This window comes from Glycine soja, chromosome 6 (genome assembly GCF_004193775.1).
Source record: "Glycine soja cultivar W05 chromosome 6, ASM419377v2, whole genome shotgun sequence".
In the NCBI taxonomy this organism is placed as follows: domain Eukaryota; kingdom Viridiplantae; phylum Streptophyta; class Magnoliopsida; order Fabales; family Fabaceae; genus Glycine; species Glycine soja.
The window spans coordinates 16902048-16925830 of record NC_041007.1 but is presented as its reverse complement, the minus strand read 5'-3'; the positions used below and the strand labels follow the sequence as shown (position 1 = coordinate 16925830).

General features: G+C 30.7%; 2 protein-coding genes across 9 annotated transcripts; one reads left to right on the top strand and one right to left on the bottom strand.

Moving 5' to 3' along the window:
• Positions 1–346: 346 nt before the first annotated feature.
• LOC114416528 (transcription factor PRE3-like) lies at positions 347–2610 on the top strand. Its single transcript, XM_028381428.1, has 2 exons — positions 347–944; positions 2235–2610. The coding sequence occupies exons 1-2, from the start codon at positions 816–818 to the stop codon at positions 2382–2384; spliced, it is 279 nt and encodes a 92-aa protein (XP_028237229.1). The 5' UTR covers positions 347–815; the 3' UTR covers positions 2385–2610.
• A 9611-nt stretch (positions 2611–12221) lies between these two features.
• LOC114416526 (signal peptide peptidase-like 2) lies at positions 12222–18924 on the bottom strand. Of its 8 annotated transcripts, none has more exons than XM_028381420.1 (11): positions 18785–18924; positions 18080–18202; positions 17747–17898; positions 17453–17635; positions 17193–17227; positions 15900–16053; positions 15195–15248; positions 13529–13660; positions 12929–13010; positions 12646–12786; positions 12222–12552 (listed from the first exon to the last, which is right to left on the bottom strand). In XM_028381420.1, the coding sequence occupies exons 2-8, from the start codon at positions 18186–18188 to the stop codon at positions 13586–13588; spliced, it is 762 nt and encodes a 253-aa protein (XP_028237221.1). In that variant the 5' UTR covers positions 18189–18202; positions 18785–18924; the 3' UTR covers positions 12222–12552; positions 12646–12786; positions 12929–13010; positions 13529–13585. The 8 variants fall into 8 exon arrangements, with proteins under 8 accessions (XP_028237221.1, XP_028237220.1, XP_028237223.1 ...); XM_028381419.1 differs by having other exon boundaries at positions 12957–13010; XM_028381422.1 differs by having other exon boundaries at positions 13560–13660.
• Between the last annotated feature and the right edge of the window lie 4859 nt (positions 18925–23783).

The following is a 23783-nucleotide window of genomic DNA, read 5'->3' as shown; positions in this document are numbered from 1 at the left end:
CCCCCATTTTGTCTACCCATTATTTTATATTGTCCCATATAATTAATATCTATAAAGATCTAGGATGAAACTTTTCATTGCTGCTAATGCTGGTTAATCATTTGCTTATTTTAATAAGCAGTGACCTCACTCGCCGCTCACACAAATTTCTGGATGTTATTGGAAAGAGTCGTTAAAATAAGATTTTGTTAAATAGGTTGCAATAAGCTCTTATATCAAAAGGGCTACACTCTCAAAAATTAATTAAAATATCCCGAGAATATAATAGTAATTTTTTGCACCATGGCATTGTTGGAAATCTTTAGATAACATGGTATTGCGTGTAGAGACTGACACAGACTGAGAAGGTCGAAAACAAAAGAACAAGCCTTTCTTTCTCTCTTTTTCTCTCTCTCTCTCTCTTTCTTGTTCATTTTCTCTCACTTGAAACATGCACACGGTGCTCTGAAAGTTCTAACCCCATATTTGGGAACACTCTGGGACGATATTATAGCATATCTCTAGAAAGGTGATTCTTCTCACTCTCTCTCTCTCTCTCTCCAAGACACTATTTAAATACAACCATAGCCCTCTTCTTTCTCCCATGCATTACTACTTGTCTTGATTTCTTTCTCGATCCCCAACATCACTAGCTAGCTCCTTGTACACACTCTACAACCCCACCTAGCTACATCACTTAATTAGTTTTACCAATTTCAAATTCTCACCTGTCACTAGCTATATTTCATAACTGATCATTACCAACTCATCACTACATATTATTGGCTAGGATTCACCATTAGACTTAAGATTAGTTGATTTATTACATATATAAGATGTCTAGCAGGAGGTCACGGTCAAGGCAAACAAGTAGTTCAAGGAATATCACCGATGATCAGATCAATGATCTTGTCTCTAAGTTGCAACAGCTTCTTCCAGAGATTCGCGATAGGCGCTCTGACAAGGTTCCTCCTACATACATATATTCATTTAACTTTTTTTTTAGTTCTCTACAAGATTCTTCCTCTCTTTCTGTGTTTATATGTACACATTCACACTTACCTAACTTCTAACTTATTTTTTTTATTATTAAGCTCTATAAATTAGTATACTATATGATGCACAGATATGGGTACAAAACTGATAGTTTATCAAGTTTAAAGAATCAGTGCATCAGTGTTAGCATATTACTAATTTTTGTTTTCATTATGGTTTCAAATTGCGGTTGTAGTTGTGGGCATTAGGGCAGTTGCGGTGCTTAGTGCGGTTATTGTAGTGTGAATTTAGTTTATGTTTGCACTAATATAATTCACCATGACTCATTTTAAACATTCTGTAACTCTTGTTCTTCTTCTAAAATTTTTTACCTCTCCCTCGTTACTAGCTCATTATCATTTTTCTATGTAGCTAGCTAACCCTTCAAAATTCCCTAAAAATCTACAAAATGAAGAAAGGGAAAAAAAATGAAAAACTAATTGTATGAGAACTATGAAGTGCGTTGCGGTCTGATGCGGTTATTTCACCCATCGTGTTGCAGTGTTACGTTAGGTTACGGATTTTCCTGTGATTTTATTTTTGAAAAATATTTCTTGGACAATTTTTTGTTATCTACAACTTGAGAAAAAAAGTGAGAGATAAATGATTAATTTGATTGATAATATAATGTGATAGAACATAAAAAAAATTATTATTTAAGTGTTTGAAATTTTTTATTATCAAAATATAATCACTCTTTGTTTCTTTAACAAAACAATGCAATTGTGGTGTGGATGCCGTTGCAGACCCTCAATATTGCATCCTCCGCAATTTTGAAACCATGTTTCATTATGTTGCAAGTTAATTACTTGCAAGAGCTGATTTTGCCATTTTGATAAATCAAGTGGTAGTTAAGTTTTAGCACTTCCCCAACATAATCTTACCTAGATATTCTTAATTAGGATAAAAAATAGTGAGATATCGATAGTTACCATAATGAATGTTTTCTTGGAACTTTTGAAATACTTTTTTCTTCAAGTTAAATTGACATTTTGTTAATATTTGAAACCCTTCTGACTTTTTCTTATTTGCAAACATGTCCAGCATTTGTAGGATCTTGCATATCTTAGTTAAATTCATGAAAAACAAAAAGAAAAACAAATCGAGCATAAAAATGTTACTATATTACAAACTCTATGTATGTTGTGAATTTTGATATATATATATATATATATAGTAGAGCTAGCTGTTTTAATCAAGTGAAATTTGAATGCATCCAGGTTTCAGCTTCCAAGGTGTTGCAAGAGACATGCAACTATATTAGAAGCTTACACAGGGAAGTGGGTGACCTAAGCGAGCGTTTATCTGAGCTCCTGGATACAACTGACACGGCTCAAGCTGCAATAATTAGAAATTTACTGATGCAATAGATCGGTGCAGTTGTTAATTTATCGTATAATTCATAGTTAACACTTCAGTACTTGTGAACCGATCCAGTCACTGGTCGTGTATTTCTTATTCTCTTTTCGTTTCACTTTTTTTTTTTTTTTTTGTGCTGGTTCTTGTCCACTAATATGAATGATTACTGCTTTTGCAAAGCCCAATTTCCTTATATATTAAATAAAAGTTTCAGAGTTCGTGCTTTGCTAAATTAAATATACATTTTCTCTTTCTAAGCACACTTAATATTAGATGGACATTTTTTTTAAAAATATTTGTCTGAAATTTGACCCTATCGTTTTTAATTATTTACCAGGGGAAAAGGTTCTCTATAATTTGGACCGCAATATATACAGTTTCGTGTGCGGAAATGGATAACTAGCTGTAAAGTTACTACCTAAATAATGAAGTGATAATCAAGAAGTCCATCAATTTGAATCTTATGAATAAAAAATTGTGATTAAAAAAAAGAATCTCATCAAAGTTGATTAGTCAAATTTTTTTTAACATAAATTTATCATGAAACACAATAAAATAGAGAATAAATTGGACGACGCACTCAGATGGATTCGTGGTGACAACAAGGGTTGCAGTGGTGTTATGGGTTCATAGTTATGGACTTGAGGTGGTTTGGGGGGCATTCATGTTGGCAACGATTTCAATTGTGGTGGAGGTGAGGTAGAGAGTAGTGTTTGTGAAGAACACATAGAGATGTAAGAGAGATATAAGGTGACAATGAGAGTTCAAATAATGTTAGAAAAAAATTCTATATCAGTTTAAATTTGAACCGATGTTAAATATTAGATCAACATCAATTTAAATGTTGTAATTAAGAAATCTCTAGATCAGTTTATAAACAATCAACATCGTAAAGTTGCATTAATTTAATTGCAAAAATCTCACTACATCATTTACTACATTGCTTATGATACAATTGATGTAGTAACGATTACATAAAATATATTTCATAACATATAATGTATCATGCAGTGATTCCAAAGTTTAATATGTTTTTAAAATATTAAAAATATACATAAGGACAGTTGAAACTGACCGTAAAATATAAATATATGATATATGTCTTTAAAAAATTAAATTATTTTGACTGGAAACTTAAAGTCTAATATATTATTTTTATTTAAATTTAAAAAAGAAAAATATTTATCCAAAACCCAATAAAAGATAAGGCAGTTTTTTTAAACTGCTAGCATATTTCCAACCGTATTGAATTAACCTACCTCTAAAAAATGTGAAAATTGTAAAAACATTCTCCAAGAGTTAGGTTCGATTCAGACTGCCATTAATATTTAATCTATTTATTTTTTATTAGTTTTTAAAAATAAAGGAAAATGTAAAAATTCTAACAAAATTTTAGGATAGTTACAGCCGCCATTATTTATTATGTATGTCAATTATTTAATCTTATAAATATTAAAAATACCCCTAAAAAATATTTGAGGCAGTTTAAACTACCATTTAGCAAAATGGTCCACCGCAAGAATTTTAAATTTAGTGTTGGTTTTTAATAGGGGTCGGTGTTCACATGTCTGCATTATCCACAAATTTTGATTGATCAAAATAATTCAAAGAGTTTAAATTGGATATTTGGTGTGTTTAGATAAACTAACTCATTTAAATTCATTGACTTTAGGGTTGACTCACGGGTTTTGATGATTAATTTTGTTAACTCATTCATCCGACCAGTGAATCCAATGTTTATTATTATTATTATTATTATTATATATATATATATATATTAAATGAAAAATTAATCAATGGGATTTGATGATTTGATAAAAAGATTAAATGTTTTAAAATGAATATTGCAACTTGCAATTAAGATGAATGCAATTGAGGGTGAGCAGGCACATTTTGAGCAATGTTGTAATAGGGGATCAGGACGTGACACTTTATGTATTTTCTTGTTTTATTTTCTTATATTAGCTTATAAATTTGAATTAAAGGATATATATATATATATATATATATATATATATATATATATCCCCATCTGGTGTATGATATTAGTTTTGTGTTGAATTTATGTGTATTTTAATAAAATTTTAGCTTATAAAAAGTATATTAGATTTTAAAAACAATAAATAAATTTAAATGGTCTAAATCATTGATCCATCTCAAGCATACACATTTGCATGTAAATGGGATGGTTTGGATTTTACAAATTTTTTTTTATAAAATTCATCATATCCAATCCTTTCAAATTTTGACTGATTTGTTCCATAAGGTTGAATAATTTTCTTTGGGGAGGTTCTAGACTGCCACTCTGCCACTAAGAAACTGCCACCAAAATTCAATTTTGAATTTTGGTGTAGTGTGTTCAAATTGGCACCAACAACACGTTAAATAAGTGAGAAAAAAAAATTATAATATTTTTTTTTGAAATTAAGAAACTTAACTGAACATTTCAAGAATAGAGGGACTAAGTCAGTAATAATTGGAAAATAATTTATATCTATATCTAATCTTTAAACAATTGTTTTTATTTACCTTAAAGTTGTTTTCAATTAAATTAAAAGAATAAAAAATTAATGTTTTTAATTAACAGAATTTTTTAATTAATTTTGGATTGATGTGTATAAGATAAATCAAATTTTTAAAGTGAAATAATGAATCATATGGATTCCTAGTCAGACTTATTTCACGGGTAAATATGTTTTTCTTTTTCTATCTAGTTCTTGGTTTTGAGTAATTTACCTAGAGAGAAAACAGCGAGATAAAAAGATCAAAACAGTTTCTAGTTCAAGAAATCATCTCACTTGAGGATATTGGGTAATTAATATAGGATACTCCAAGAGTGGAGATCAGCTTCTCTTGTAATACTATGACAACTCATGCTTGTAGATAGACAAATTTTCTTGGTGATCATCTATAACGTAGCTCTTATTGGCTACCCATGGACTACAATTCCTTCCCTTCTCACTATCTCTTTCTAGTTTTGTTGCTAGGTTGTAAATAGTATGACATTCTTTGGAGTAGTAAACACAAAAAAGATTTCAAAGTCAACCATTTAATTCATTTTATATTTAACCTATCATATTATACTATAACTTTTTATTTAAGAATGTTATGAATAAGTTGTATTCTATTTATACACTACTAAAAAAATGCATTTAACATCGATTATTTTGGATATTTAACATCGATTTTAAATCGGTATTGAAACTATGGACATTAAAAGTATTAATGTTAATATCAATTATGAAAATCGATGTTAAAATACACTATACAACATCGGCTTTTAAGAAACCTGATGTTGTATCATAAGAAATAAGCAAAAAATGTAAAATATGCAGAAACCAACATCGATTTAGTTAAAAATTCATGTTGTAGTGCACTCACAACATCGATTTTTAGAAGGAAAAAAACCCGATGTTGTAGTGCAAAAAACAATATCAATTTTTTTTCTTCTAAAAATCGATATTGAATTGTGTATTTTGAAACACTTTCTACATCGGTTATGAAATAAAAAAACCGATGTTGAATGTGTTTATGACATCGGTTATGGCAAAAATCAATGTAAAAGTTTTGGTCAAAACCCATGTTGTAAAGGTCAATAGATGTTGTTTTTTGTAAATTTTTTAAATATTTATTTGTTTTTACACTGAACCAACCAGACCTAATTTACAAAACAAATATATTAATTTTATTCTAATATAAATCATATACCCAACTAAATAAATGTAAACAATGAATTTAAACTCGATCAACTTCTTATGACTAATTATCTACGAAATAAAATCCTATAACAAACAATAAATTGATAAAATTCATAACTAACCTTATATGCTTTATTTTCTGCCTCGAGCTCGCCTTTATTATATTATACTAAATGATTGATACAATTGATAAATTGATAGAGCTTATTTATTATATCATACTAAATAATTTTATTAGTGTAAAAAATTTATACCTATGCTAGATGAAATGTAGACTTAAAATTTGTGAAATGAATTTTAGTGAAACTATAGAATGGCTGAGAAATAAAATTATTTCTTCACCTTTCTTCTGTAATTTATGACTGGAAAGTAGCATGGTATTTCAATAACTATGTATCCATAACAAGGAAAATAATGTAATTCAAAAACCAAGCTAATCATCAACACAAGTGAGCAAAAATATTGTGACTTATTAGCTCAAAGTATCATAAGGACTAATTGAAAAGTTTTAGAGAAAACTTGAAATGAAAGTATAGCACATGTGAATTTTATATGGAATTTACCAAAAAGAAGTTTTGTAGATTTTTTGAGCTATGATTGTTAGACAAGTGGCCTCGGATATCTTAAGAAGGGGGTTGAATTAAGATATTCCAAAATATTTCCCCTAATTAAAAATCTATTTCACTTTTTACTCAAGTTATGAATTCCCTTAATGACAATCTTCTTAAATATTAATTCAAATGAAACAATTTGAATATGAATATAAAGCAATAATAAATAAAGGAGATTAAGGGAAGAGAAAATGCAAACTCAGTTTTATACTGGTTCGGCCACACCCTTGTGCCTACGTCCGTCCCCAAGCAACCCGCTTGAGAGTTCCACTATCTTGTAAATTCCTTTTACAAGTTCTAAACACACAAGGACAATCCTTCCTTTGTGTTTAGAATTCCTTTACAACAAGAGACTCACAGTCTCTTAATCCCTTAGAGAATGAGAAGAAGAAGAAGAAGAACAAATCTCTCTAGAAAGAGATGGATTTTAAAGATTTGAGCACTCAAATAATTCCTTAATGAATTGCAATTGAATTGGCCAAGGAATTTGTAAGAGGATAAAATGAATTTGCTCTTTGAGAGGATAAACACTTGTTGTTCTGAAAATCTCTGAGCAATTTTGTGTTTAAGTCACATATATATAGACCATTGGTGGTCATGAATAAAGCCTTTGAAAAGTTGTGACTCTTGAAATTATTTTTCTGAAAATCCTGTCTGGTAATCGATTACAGTAATTGTGTAATCGATTACAGTAATTGTGTAATCGATTACAGCTTTTAAAATTTGAATTAAAACGTTTACTAACTGCTGGTAATCGATTACCAAAATTGTGTAATCGATTACACAGTCTAAAATTTCGAATTCAAATTTTTGTAGCTGTTATAAAACGTATTTGGCCACTAGTAATCGATTACATCCTCTGGTAATCGATTACCAGAAAGTAAAACCTTTGAGAAACACTTTTTTAATTTAAATCACTTGGCCAAACCTTTGCTAATTCAATTAGGAATTCCCTTCCTAATATTCTAGTGATCATCTTGATGTTGTGACTTGTAATCTTGAAGTATTGTCTTGAATTTAATCTTGAAAAGCTCATTTGCATCAATTGCAACACATCATCATGTTCATCATCAAAACATCAAAGGCAATTGCATCTACAATGATAGTATAAATACTATTTGTGTTCATGATTCATGTGATACGCGAACAAAGATTGAGAAGTCATAGATTTTATCCTTGTATTTATTCTCTTTTTCCCGCATTAAAATAATTTTCTCAACCATGATTAATCTACTTTTTCCCAATCATGCATATGCAAAATGGAAGCAAAAGGTCCAACAAATAGGACTATACCTAATGCTAAAGTCAGTGCTAAATCTAGAGATGCATGACAAGTTTCAATAAATATTTGTACCTTAAAGGTCTACCCTCCAAAACAAATCCATGCACATTTTGAATACAACAAATCACTTCCTCTTCCTTTGAACAAGTTATATATATCTGGGAAAGGGGGAAGATACAACCATTCTCAGAATTTTTTTTTAAATATATACATAAATATTTTTTTTCATGTTATCCTTCTTTTTTACCAAAGGAAAGGATTGTGTTAAATTATTTTTTGCTAGTTATTTGCTTCCTTCGTTCTAGTGTGAAGATAAATGTCCCAAAATCCAAAGCTATCCAATTCAAATCAACGACAACAAGATTAAATAGTGTAAGTTCTTCTTACAGTGGTCAGACCATTAACATAAATCCATAATACCATCAAGGAAACCACAAGCTTGAAGAGAATATACTTATACTTGTACACTGCAAGTAGTATCATGTACACTGCAAGCTTGAAGAGAATATCTGCTTTTCTTTGACACTTTTAAGACCTTTCTACTCTTTTTGCTAAAGGAGCTATGTAGATGGTGATTAAAAATAAAAATTTGCTCTAAGGAAAATAAGTACGCTTAGTCCAAAAGACAAATGGCAGAGTTACCCGTATAAACCTTCAAAGGATAAAAAAGGGAAAATTTTATAGAGACCAAAGAACAAGTAGAACCAAACCTCATAATTGTGAAGAAAAAAACATAAACTTAGAATCAAACCTCGTAGCCCCATTTGCAAGTCTTCAATTGCTTATATGTCAAGTCTATCTCTTCATCACGAGGAGGATGAGTTCTTTCTCCTTAGTCTGGATTGCCTTGAAGAGGAAAGCATTTATCCAGGATACTCAATAAAAATGATTCTGACCCAAGAAACATATGTGAGAAACAAAAGAACCAAACCACAAGGTAAAAGTGAAAATTATGATATATCCCTCAATACAGCTAGCTAGTTATCATACACCCCTCGCTCGACACAACACACGTTCACACAGTATGTTATCGTAAAGCATTGACTTAGGAAAAATTGTGACCGGTGAAAAAATGCATATGATATGTGATTTTCTGTAACAACTTTGTCTTCCCATCTTGTCTTGCATCAGCATGTTTAGGCAAGTCCCCATCCACTTTCATTCCTAAACACAGATTAAGTTAGAAAAAAAAACAAACTCCCACATTTTCATTTATGGGGCAGGACATCATTAGTACTAAATTTTAGTTTTGAAAGAACAAAGCGAACAACCAAGACAATTATTATTAATAATTATAATACCTTAATGACATCAGATGAAATTCTTACCACATTGACCAGAGAAACAAGATTTGCTACTCCAGTGCTATCAAATAAATAAATCGTCTAACGAAGTTACATTAACATCAGGTTTGAAGGAAACTGATGTTAACGAGCTTATGTTGATGTTAACTAATGCATATTATTTACAATCATGTCACCGCATTTATGTTAAAATATGTTTAATTAGAAACTGATGTTAAATTGACGATTTTAAATCCATATTTTCTAGTAGTGGTAGCACGCATTGTCATGGTTCTCGCATCTTAAATATATATATATATATATATATATATATATATATATATATATATATATATATATATATATATATATATATATATATATATATATACATGGTAGTGTGATATATTGAAGTGATATGAATGTCGTTTTGTTACCATTGTTTCTTAGGTTTGTTGCTAGATTGTATCCCCTCGTATAGATAAACAAACAAACAAATAAATAGTATGACATCCTTTGAAGAAGTAAACCAAAAACAGACTTCGAAATCAACCATCTAATCAAGTTTATATTTAACCTATCACATTATAGTAGAACTTACTTTTTAGATGAGAATGATGTGAATAAATTGATCTAAGAACTAGATGGTAAGTAAGTTCCACAAAGAAACAAACTAATGTTGTTGCCCATTTAACAAGAGTTTAACAAGAGCGCATTGTATACTAACAACCATGTTTTCTTATCACATACCTAGTTGTATTTTTAAACTCAATGAATTGACTCTAATAGCTTTGAATAAATTATATACATGCACTAAGGCTTCTTGTTCCTTCATCCAGAGGGATTTCACTTGGAAAATAAAATAAAATGTCTCATACTAATAGATTCATGCACAACAATATGAATGTGGACACAGCCATTACTAAAACTATATTTGTTTGTATGTTTTTCTTACTTAAAGTTCCACCTATGTGTTTTTGTTTTCTTACAACAACTCTTTCTTACTTCTTTTTTTTATTATGAGTTGTTTGTGTATGATGGAGTTACAAAGGAGGATTTGATAGATTTGCTTTAAGGGCTGATGGGAAATTATTACCTGATGGGTTGTTCTAAACTACTTTGTTCTATTTCTTGTCAAGCGAGTCGGCGCTAAGGATAACTTTTAACACAACAACAATAAGGAAATGAAATGATTATTACATGAGAAAGGCACTTCTCCTATGTTGAATTAGTTATTAAATTAGTGAAAGTAATAGCTTAAGATTCATTAATCTAATTGTAATTAAATCAATAATAACTAAATAAAAAATTAAATTTTAAATATAATATATTAAGTAATATTAAATAAAAATAACATAATATTTATAATTTTATAATGTTAAAAATTAAATTTCACTTAAAAATATCATTAATCATGACTCATCATAACATATTATATTCAAAATTAAAGATGAAATCAAATTAAATATGTCATCTTGTTTAAGTTTAACAAAACACTAAAACTTATTGCATGATAACCTTTATCATGAATTTGTGTTATTTTTTAATATAAAAAATAGTTTACATGTTATAGGGTTGACAAGTTATTACATTTTTTAATCATTAATAAAATAAAATAAAATTACGTAATTATTTAATATACATATATATAATATTATTTTTATATGTATTATTTAATATATTAGAACCAGACATAATTAAGTTGAACCTCAACAACCAAATGGAGGGAGTGACTTTGTACATTTTATTGTGGTATTTGATTTTGTAGGACAATATCATGCTTATCATGTAAGCATAGTAGTTAGATCACATATCCCTTACTTTGTATTAGGTCTACATTACAGGAAATAATGCAAAACTTATGTATTCATTTTCTTGGGATGAATGAATGAACACTCCTCGAGCGTTATCTATTCCCATCTTCATTAATAATTTTATTTGTTTATAAATATTATAATAATCTTTTTTAATAAAATTGTTTAATTATTTATGAATAATTTTATAGAACATGTTTAATTATTATTTTTCTTAATCATATTTTAAAATATATGAACTAATTATATTTAATTATTTATTATTATCATTCCAATAAATTTTTAAATAAATTATGTTTTTTATTATTATATTTTTATTTTATTAATATATAAAAAAGTATTTGTATAAACAAAATTAATGTTACTTTAGAAATATTTTTAAGGAACTTCATTATAATTTTGTGAAAAAAAAACTTTTAGATTGTCATATTCAAAAACGTTTAAGGTTACGTTTATTTTAAAAATAGTGTTTTTTATGATTGTGACAAAACATAAACAAACTTCTGTTAATAGAAGAATATCTTATAATTAAATCTTTTTTTAGAATTTGCTTTTTTTAAGAAGAAACAAATGTTACCATTATTTACAAGATATTGTAGAATGTATAGAATGACCAAGATGGACTCATTTCTAACAAGTTGACATTTGTGTATTGATTATAGAAAATTAGATGAGGTTGATCACTAGTAAAAATCCTTTATGACTTCCTTTGATTGATCAAATGTTAGAAAAATTATTTGGTCATTAACATTGTTGTTTTTTTATATGGGTATTTAGTCTATATATGCAAATAATGGCATTTCAAGATCAAAAGAAAACTATTAGTGCATATCATACTTTTGCATTTAGTTTGAAGGATGTCCTTCGGATTATGTAATTCACCCTCCACTTTTTATATATGCATGATAGCTATAATTCTAGTTTATTAAGGGAATGCCTAGAAGTATTTTTGAATAAATTATCATTTTATGGTTATACTTTTGGTAATTGCTTACTTATTTTGAATGCAAACAAAAAAAAAACTAATTTGGTTCTTAATTAGGAAAAAATGTCAATTTATTACTAGTGAATCTTCCATGGTAGGATGCAAGGTCTCCCAAAAAGGGGATTAAGAAATATTTTCACTACAAGAAAAATGATCTATATCTACGGACAAAAACTGTCACTATAAATAAAAAATCCGTAGTTAAATGTATGATAGACTTTGTCCCATAGACGTTTCTTCTGTCAACTTTGAGGGGTGTATAATGATGGCTAATTGTCTGTCACTATAGGTTTTACCTACTATGTATAGTGTGTAGGTAAAAGTCATTAACTTCTACTTACATCTCCTAACTGTAGGTAAAAGTCTTTAATATGTACATATCATCTTCAACTGTAGGTAAAAATCATATAATAATAATAATAATAATAAATCTTCTAACTATGCTCCCTTCCGGTCACGATTGTTGTGGGAAAATGTCTTGCTATACCCTTTAGTGTGGCTTTCATCTAATTTGAGAAAACAAAGTCTCAGATTAATCACAAACACAAGCTTTATTCAATGGATATGAGTTAAGAGAAAAATAGGAATAAAAGGAAAACCTTTCTAGTCATGAAAGTCTTATCTGGATCTGTAACAATTAGAGAGAGAGTTCCATCGTAGTCAAGAAAAACTACAATTTGCTTTCCTTTGGCACTATATACTATCTGTTCAAAGGTGTTCAGAGCTGAAGGGTGATAAAGCTGCAAAGAGTGGTGAAATAGAAGCAGAGTCAGGTGATGAGCATAACCACACAGAGAATCATAAACCATGCAACATGTCCAAGGAGAGTGGAAATTCAATCCCAATCCCACACAAGGGTCAAGGAATAGCTGAAAAACTCACATTGGAGTTTACATTTCGCTTATGGTACCTGATGGGACTTCTAGTTCCCAGGGTGGTGTCAGAAAGTTGGACCTTCAATGTACTGAGAAAACACAACAGCAAACCATTGAAATTAGTGCATTTGGAAGATTTTATTTACAACTTATCTTATGACATACATACTTATGTAAGTATTTGAGAAAGCTCATGACTTATGATATGTCCATAATGTGTTTTTAGCTTTATTTCAATAAACTGTTGAATTTCTTTTTATTTCAATAGCTTTTAAAAGTAACTTACAACATGAAAATAATTTAATCTTCAATCATAGAAAAAACGTATAGATAAGCATAAACGTATAGATAAGCACTTACATTATGCTCAAAGTCAAAGACTTTCCTTCTAAAGAGTGCAAATCGAGATCGTTCTTAATGATGGAACTATATATTGTTCTACATTTCAAGTTTCATATTCCATTATAGTACTACATTGTTTATTGAGAGAAGAAATATATAGCACTATATATATATATATATATATATATATATATATATATATATATATATATATATATTGTTAACTAATTATGAGCTAAATTTTAAAAAGTGTAGAATATATAACTTGTATTCATCCGTGTGGTTCAATCTTCAACCTTAACATGCTTGAATGCTTTAGCCTCTAAGAAACTTGTCTCCTTTTTAGTAATGTCAGGCATAGGCACGCTGATTGCCACTTTAGAAGCAGCTGAAACAACTTTAGAGGCAGCTGAACCACTTTAGATTGATATATACTAATATACTACTAACATAAAGTAAAACTATATATAACTTACTCCAATGAAAGACTTCTCCATCATCAATACTTAATTTATTTTTATCAAAAAATAAACTTCATGAACAAAAGGTTTAGATAACAAATAATTTAAAGTAGAATTGCTGCTCAATTTATGTCACAAATTCATGTCACAAACCATGAGTTAAAAAAATTATTTTTATTTGAAATCATGTATGAATGAGTTAAACTCTTGAAACAAATATTTTTTTGAACTTTTTCATTATCATTTTTATTTGGATAAAAAAAACTATAAACAAATTATATACATTAATTAGGCAACCAGACGTCTTCAATTTTATTCTAAAATAGAAAGAAACGAGTGATATAGGAAAAACAAATATTCACATTATTATTAGAAAAAAGAAACTAAAAGTTTAAAAAAACTGAATATTAAAAGCTTTTTTTTTTTCAAGGATCCTAGTTTTCTAATCCTATGTAAAAACATGTTGGTATCTATCTCACAAAAAGACTACTAACATAGATCTGAGTTTCGAGCATTTTCCTTAGGGCTCGTTAACTTCCCATCTTTAAATGTCATGCACCTATACAATGCTGGTTGTCCTAGTTCCAGAACAAAGAGGAAGAAAAATTGAGATGATTACTTTTTTTTTCTTTCACACTGACAAGTTTGTTGTCAACGACTGAGATGATTTTGCATCAATTCTCCTTTACTAGTAAGGGTACATGAGAATATTGGTTGACTAGCTGTGGTGGTAGTGGCAAATTGACAACAATGGTGGTGGTGGGTGAGTGTGGAGAGGGGCAATGGAAGTGGAGATGACAATTGCAGTGATGACCAGTGGTAGTGGGCATAGTGGCAGTAATGATGATAATGGTGACAACCAATGGTGGTGGTCGGTGGGGATGGCAGCAGCAATTGACTGGTGGTATTGTTGGTGACTGTGATAGCGGCAGTAACATGTGGGTCTTTTAGGAGAGATTGAAGATTTGAATGGATTATTTTTACAACTAAAAAAACCAAAAAAGATTATTTTTTAGTTTTAAAGATTAAGTTAAAAGTGTTTTGAAACTTGATTCACAATCAATTCAACCCCGTTTTAGCTGAACACATTATGTTCTTAAATTTGCATTTGAAAATAAAAAATTTGAAAACTTACAATCACCCAGAACAAGCCCTTGATTTTCCTAAAGAAACATTTCATGCAACATAAATGTATCAAGACAGATTCTAACTTGACAAATTACATATCTGAGTGTTTGCTGAAACAAGCAGGAGTGGAAACTAGAAGCAATGCAGCACCATATGCACTTATCAAATTAAATATGTTGTTAGTTCATTTCTTTGCAATGAGAGATGTATCAAAAAATTGTCAAAGTATATATCAGAGTGCCCATTAAATGGCTTCTACTGAAAAGAAACGGATTTCAAGAATAATTGTATCATGGTTAACATAAAGCACAACACAAACATAATATACACTTAAATAATTACCTTGAGATTTGGTACATGTACAATCTGTAGAACTATGATTATCAGTGCTATTCCCTGTTAACATTCAGTAAATTACTATAGGCGCCTATGAGGAACAAGAGCATATAATGTAGAGTAGATGTCCATATTTTTGACAGATTCGAAAAGCAATAACATCCATCATCAATTTATCATGAATATTTGAAGCAAACTCTAATATTTATATATATCACAAGTATATTTTACAAGAAATAATCATACTTAAATCACATAATTAAAATTATTATAAACAATAAAACTTTTCTTATAAATATTTAATATAATTGTATGTCAAAATTTAAACTTAAGATTTTTTATTAAGTTTAAATAATCTCACATCCATGTGCTCAAAATATACTATAATTGAATAAAGTAATCAATTGAGCATCTAATTTATCTTTTCTTACATTGAAAATATCAAACAATAATGGTCGAGCTAGCATGCATATATGGAGCTTTAAAACATTGAAGACAAACTAGATCGCGTATAGCACTAATTGCATCGCTCCCAGTAAAAATCCAGTACCGTTTGGCACCTTTTGTTTCAGTAATAAAATAGTGATTTAAAATTCTATTTCAACTTTAATTAATGTATATAGATTTAAAATATATATATATATATATATATATTAAAAATAGATATTAATGAACTAATACTATTAGGATTAGAGAAGAATGCAAACTTACCCCGAGGATAACATCACGAACAAGAACAACATACAACAACCAAACGCCACCGTTTAAAAAGAAGAAAAAAGAAAGCAAGAATGGCATATACTCCAATGAGATAGCTCCTAAGAAAGGTACTTTGATGTATGACTCTCCAGCATGCTTGAGCCACCTGCACAGGAAAACAAAATAAGTTTCTTCTACAAGTTAACATTGTGAGGAACATAATGACAACTTCAATTAAAAAGGGCAATAAAAGCATGCAAGGTTGGAAACTTAAACATTCTAGAACACAATATCCTCAATCTCTGAAATTTGAAAATTACTCTCAAATGTGAGGAAAGGAGACTATTTTACCTTGTGACATGATTTTCAAGAGTACTAGGTATTAAAGCATCCTGATCCTATATCATTTGAAACATTTATATAATATATAATATATTGTTTGTAAATGTCAAAATGCAAAAAGATTATCAACATCTCATGTAGTTCACACATACAAAAATTAAGTTAATCACATAATAACACATTCTCAAAAAATTAATGAAAGATAAAATTAAGTTCAATGAAGTCTTAAATACTAAGAATGTAGGTAACACCTAGGAAATCCTTTCCCCAGTCATTTAGTCAGCTTTGTGGGAGTGTGTGCACATGCATGTGACTGTGCGAGTCCATTAGTGGTGTCTCCTGAAAAATATTATTTTTTTTATAATGATATCTTCTAGAGAATAAAATGTCAGTGTGTCAGACTTTTCCAAAATGTGTACATTACCTTTGGCTTTGTATGGTAAAATCGTCTTAGAAATATAAAAGAAAAGTACAAAATCCCAGGGATATGGAAACAAAATGCACCATCAACAGCATTGCTCCATCTAAAAGTATTACGTAGGGGGAGCAGGGGAGCTAAGCCTTGGCTGTTTTACTGACTAACACTGACTATACAGCTCATTTTTTCTATCAAACCAGCCACCAGTTTCACTTATCTACACTTTGTAGCAGATTATGTGGGAAAAAAACACATTATAAGGTCACAATTGCTAATTTATCTATATTGATAACAACTTCTGGTTGTGCACAAAATATCAAGCTCATACAACAACATTTATCAATTTCTAATCTAAGATTTGAAAATAATTAATGAAAAGGCAAGACAATTGCTTTAATGCTTAAGGTATCAAGCTAATCATGTAATAAAAAAGGCAAGCCATCCAAATTCCAACAAGGTTTATTATTTTATCATAAAACATGTCAACTCTTTTCGGATCCAATTTGAGCTTCTTAATAACATTCATTAAAGAAGATACACCATACCTGGACAAAAGAGCAACCAAGCATGTTTGCAAGCCCTAGACATACAAGAAAAAATATGGTTAGCAATGACCTGGCAGAGAATAACATGGCAAATTGGCAATAGTAGGAAAGACAAAATTTGAATTCAGTATTGGAAACAAAGAGTTTTTATAACATGTACTCATGCAATGTCACAGACTTGAGTAATATGCAAATAGATTTTTTTCCCCTCGCAGATGCAAAAATATCAAATTTTAAACTGACTTAGTGGAAGTTAATACCTCAATACCACCAATACAGAAGAGAACAACCAAAACATCAATGAACCACGACGACATCAGTTTGTAAAGCATAAACAGGAAACACGAAGCAAATACAACAAAAAGGACTGCAGCTTTCACATTCATATTTACAACTCCACTAACACTAGCATATTTAGTGTTTGGGAGTTCATCTGAAGCATCCTATAAGAAAAGAAAAAAATGAGAGTAAGTAGTAGAATCGACAACATATTAAGAAAAGAAATGAAAATCCAACTTGAGTAAATACTAAATGAATAGGAAAATTAAACAGACCTTTAGCAACTTATCCTGTTCAATAGCTGCTTCTCGGGTCGTCCAAGCTGACCAATATGATGCACACAATATGGTAAGAACTGCCATCATCCAAAGAAATACTTCTGCTACGTCAACAGCTGGTCGAAGTGGCGAGTGTAGTTGCACAGACACTGCAAAACGGATTTTTTTTTAGAAAGCTTCCCTCCCCTTTAGGAAAAACAAATAGTAGTTACATTGCAATTAGAATCTGTTGATAAGTCATAAGCATTAAAGATATTGCGACCATCACTAAGTTAGTTGCATCAAATAGAAACTACTACAAGTCCACAAAACATGCACAAGGAAGCTCACCAGATGAAGTAGTTGTCAGCATTTTTTCCAGCCTTGTACCTGCATCTAGTGGAAGCATGACAGCAGGTATGTGCATGCTCAAATCAGTTTCATCAGGTTCACAAACCATCTTGTACAGCAGTTCTGCAAACAACAACAAAAAATTGACATGAAAAGAGAAATAAAAAAGTGTACATACTAGAGAAATAAAAAAGCTTTCTTACTACAAACACAAACTGTGCACACGCTCTAATTGCATTTTCATCAATTCCACGGCACAGTTGCCACATCAAATTGCATAATAAGGTAAATAAAAATCATTCACATCAAATTGCATAATAAGGATCTAATTAGATAGCCACTGGGAAGCATTTCAGCTCGTATGAAGTTTGAAGCAGCTGGCCGGTGGAAAGAAGAGTTTAAAATCCAAGATTTGGCAACTACCGGTGGAAAGAATAACCAACTAGCTGGTTGGAATGAGAGACAGAGAAAACTAAAAGTGATAAAATTGTTAGGGTGACAATGACAATGGACTCTCAAACCATATCAAAAATGAAAACTTGGATTGAAAGAGAGTTTAGCCAACAAGCAAGTGCCAACAATTAATTTGATTAAGATTGCCACATACACATAAGCTGTTAAAGATAGGCCTTTTTATTTTTATAATTTATGTCATCAAGGAAAGTAATCTAGTAAGAAAAGAGATTGAATCGCGAAGTAACTAACCTTGGAGATTGTGGAACAAGTTATCACAGACATAGCGGGAGCAATCGGGGCCGCCGTGGCCGTCGTAGACGCCGATGAAGGTGCTGAAGCCGCCGGACTCGATCTAGCTCTAGACCTCGAGGACCTAGTTGGCCTGGACGACGGCCATGGAGAAATCGCCGGCAGCGAACTTTCCGATGTCGCGAAACCAGAGGAGGTCCTCCTTGCATTCTCTTCCGGTGGCGGCGGCGACATTACCGATGTCATCACCGTGCCCAAACAGCTTCCAACCGCGTGCGATAAGGCTCACGAATGCATGGAACATCCCATATCTCTCAGAAACCCTAACCCTAGGCTCCCCAACACCGGAAACCTTTTTTTTCCAATGGTGGCGCGAATCTGAGGAAAGAATGGGATAAAGAAGGAGTGCACAATTTAAGCAGGGGGCTCTTGTTGGGAGAGGATGGTGTGGGGAAGCCCCTGTTGCCTGCTTTTCTTTTTATTATCATCACCTCTTTTTTTCCACTTAATAATAAGCCCTTGTTGCTCACTCGAAAATGCTCTCACATCTGATATCAGCTGCAGTTTCTGCACCTAAATTTTTTTTATTTAAATAAATAAAATATTATAACTAAGTTACAAATTTTATATTTTTCTATAAAATAAAAAATTAAATAAATAATCTTAATAATTATTTATACATATTAAAATTAAAATCAAAACATATTTACATCAATAAAAAATATAATTTTTATTATATTCATAAGTAAAAGTGTAAGTATAAGTTCTTAGAGATTTTACCTATACTAAACATAGGTAAGTATAAGTTTTTTTATTTTTACCTACACCAAACTTGAATAAATATCAGTTATTTTACTTTTACCTATGGTAAACACATGTAGGTATAAGTTTATTTGAGTTCTACCTACACTAAATTATGTCCGTAGTTAAAAATGTCTGTAGCTACATGGAAAATTTCTTGTAGTGTTTGCAATGATCAAGGTTGTAACACCCTAGGGAATGTTACCTTAACATGCACCTAGATTCCTGGGACATGAAAACTTTGAATAGATATAAAAAATGGCAAGTGGAAACTAAAGCATAAACATAAATTACATAAATAGTAAACTAATATATATTACATTACAACTTGGCACTTATGTGTTGTAAAAACATATAAAAACATAAATTAACTCTCACACATTTGGAGGTACAACAACATTATCTTTATCTTCTCTTGTAACAGTTTGAGGCTCCAAACTCCTCTTTGGAGGATGTTCACCTACTCAACTTGGAAAACATGAAACTTAAAGGAATAAGATATAATAATGTCTTCATGTGTGCTCTAAAATTCTAGATTGATGACAATAAGTCTGGATTAGATAACATTTCCATGGGATATAGCCCCATCACATACCCTTTTGTGTAGCATACAACATACACATGTTCTCATCTAATGCATAGGTCAGCCTTACATCTCTTGCCTAATAACTAGGCATACTATTAATCATCTACCCTAATATAGGAAAAAACATAGATTCCATACATTGGTAGAACATACATTTATATTAATCATCACATAATTTTGTTTTTGTTTTTGTTTTTTGTTTGATTATTTTTTACTTTATTAATTATCTTTCACTTGACTTTCATCCTTTACTTGGCTAAGCTCTATCTATCAAGAAACACCTTTCTTGCTTGACCTCATATTTATATCCTCTCTTGGTTCGAGGGGTGAACCTTCTTTCATTATTGAAAGAATTCATTGGCCTTGTATTTATATGTCATTATGGTCTAAGTGATTTCTATACATTCTTCCTTGTGCATAAAATAAATATGCACAAAGATAAGTGTATCCTATGCGGTAGTAACAGAGGATCTAAGTCTAGATATCAAACCCAAAGGACCAGTCATACTCTCGAATAATCAATTTTATCAACTACGTAATTAAGGAAAGATTTAAGATTAAGAAAGATTAGTTTTGATCAATTATCCTATGTGAGATAGAAATCAAATAAGCAAGATAAGTGTGAAGGATAAGATGAGATAAATATCTAGGGATTATGAATTCACTTTTACCAATATCCCTCAATCCTAATTCTAACATGATTCTTTCAATTGTCAATTATCAACATCCCAAAATCAATTACTAGCCATTGATTGTGGTCTGATAATGTTCTTTGCCTTAAATAATACTAACTAATCGTTGACGTATTTAATTTAAGCCAACAGATTAAGTTCAAAGATGAGTGTGATTAATCAATTTCTCAATTGATCATAAGAGATTATCCAACTAGTTTGGTGTAAAACATTATCTTTCTAGATCTATCGATTACATGTAGATTGTCACTAATATGCACTCGATTAAATATTAGAATGACCTTTTCCAAATAAAAGTTAAAACGCAAGGAAAAAATCAATTGACTGAGTAACATCAAGAATCTTATTAACATCAAGAAAAGGTTCAAGGTACAGCTACATCATAATCCCCAGACTAGGGAGACTAGCCGCCCATGACCATGAATGAACTAGAAATCCCAAGAAGAAACACAAACATACCAATAGGGTTAGAATCCGAGTGAGGAACCTTTCTAATTGTGATCTTTGCACTCTACTTGGGCTAAAGACTCTTACATAGCACTCTTGCCTCCCAGAACTTCTCAAAACTGCAAAAGAATAAAAGACTAGAAACCTAGGGTCTAAAAAAGGCTATTTATATAAATATGTTACGTGACTGCCAACGTGTCCTCATCACGGCTAGGATGGATTCATCAAAGTCATGATGATCCTTCAAATCCAAATCTTTGTTGAGTCGTGATCAAAAGATCATGGCTTTGATGAACTTCATAACTTTTCTGTCATTGGGCTATGATTAAAGGATCACGACTTTGATGATGCCTATGTTTGATTGCGGCTATGATGACTCATCATAGCCATGATGAATAGTTAGAGTCCAACTTCATCATTTTTTGGCCTATTTTGAGTCCTTTTTCTCCAAATACTTCCTAATCACCTATTTAACATAACTAGCAGCAAAACATGAGTTCTGCCAACAATTTATATCATAAATGCATGTAATAGGCCTAGAACTACAAATAAAAAGATGATCAAAATCCGATTTATCACTTTCCTTACTAAAAAATGTTACCTTTACCTCTTGGTGAAAGGTTATGGCCCTTCCTCATTTAGTCAAGGGGGGTTTTCTAGCCTTTTTTCCTTACAACTTATTTGAAGTTGTATAAAATATTTCATCTTCTTAAGGTTGAAACAACACTATATTCTAGAGAGACTCGCTTAACAAGCCAATATTGTGTTCCGTTAACCCTCTTTATCTAGAGGTATTTTTGCTTAGCGAGAGTTTGTCTCACTCGAAAAATCTCCTTTCACTTAGAGACATTTACTTTTGTAGCGGAAGTCTCTTGTTTATTTATTTATATCTTCTAATTATTTTTCACCTGGCGAAACCCTCTTGCTCAACAAAACTACTCACTACCCATTCTGCCTCAATTTCGTCAATGGTGGATTTTCTTTGCTTAGAGAAATCCACCTTGGAACAAATTTAAAGAATCTCGATTTTTATTGAGCAAGTTCTATTTTCACTCAGTGAAAATTCCTTTTATGATTCACTTAATGAAACCATGTTGAGCAAATACAATGATTCCATAAATCACGAGGGATGCACATTTTCTTTCTTATGGCCATTCAGGGAGCTCAAACATTCCCAAGCATCACAAATCATATACTAAAATTTATATTACATTTCTAATCAATTAATTTACCCAATAAATCCATCAATCATGCAAGATCATTAAAACCCATAAATATCCAAAAAAAACTAGGTTCAAAGGGAAGGAAATAAATGGAAAAGGGAAAGGGAAACCACTCAATAAAAAGGAAAAGTACTCACTTTTTGAAACACGTGGGGACAAACTCTAGGTACCTCTAGAGTTCTTCATCCTCTACTAGTTATCCCCCTTCTCTTCTCCTCCACCCCTTCTTCATCCTTCCTTTCTCTTCCTTCCCTTCCCTTATATAGTCACATGTGTGTGCCAGGGATTTGGTGGGCCTTGACCAACCCTGGGCCTTGGCACCTTATTTGGGGTCCCCATATATAGCTCATTCATGTGAAGTCATATAATAAAGGCAACTATAATTAATAAAGCCTAATATACATCATTAACCATTAATTATAAACAAATTTCTAATGTGCATAATATGGGATGTTGCATCATCTTCCCTCATTAAAATATTATAATCATCAAAAATCAAAACTTAACTACGACATTACAATTATCTATTCCCCCAAAGTTTTCATGGGTGATTATCTCCTCAAGGATAGTTAAGCTTGGTCACATTTCCAACTTGATCTTAAATCAAAGAATAGATTGTTGAGGTCTCACTTATACTAACTTTCAACAATTCAGAGTTGTTGTTGACTCTCTAAAGATTCCCTTCTCCCTTCAATTTCACGTCAAAACTTAGTTAAGCCATAAGATGAATTAAAGGGAAAAGAGAATCTTTAGAGAGTCAACAACAAGAATTAAAGTAGACAAGGATATCCTTAGACCCAACAAATGCTTTGACTTATTCAAACAAATATAAAGTTTTGAAGATTGCATATAACTCAATAGATGTTGAGTCTGTGTCTTAAAATTGTAATGACAAATTGGTGATGATATGAATTTTAATGCATGGTGTATTTGATGTTTCAATAGGTACCTCGCCAATAGACAAAAGAGAAATAGAAGAAGTATGTTTAGAGACAATAGTTACTTAATTTTTTTATTGAAGCCTATATAAAAACATGGAAGTTTTAAAGAAATACACAAGATAGAGAATCCACACAAGCAAGCATTCAAACTCTTAGTAATTTTCTCCAAGATAGAATTTGTACTAAAAGAGTTTTATATCCTTCAACAATCAATCGTACCCAACTTTATCCCAAATAGGCTACATCAGTCACACATGTACATATATAGATAATTTTATCAAATTATTTTTGAGCTATTTTTTCAGTGAA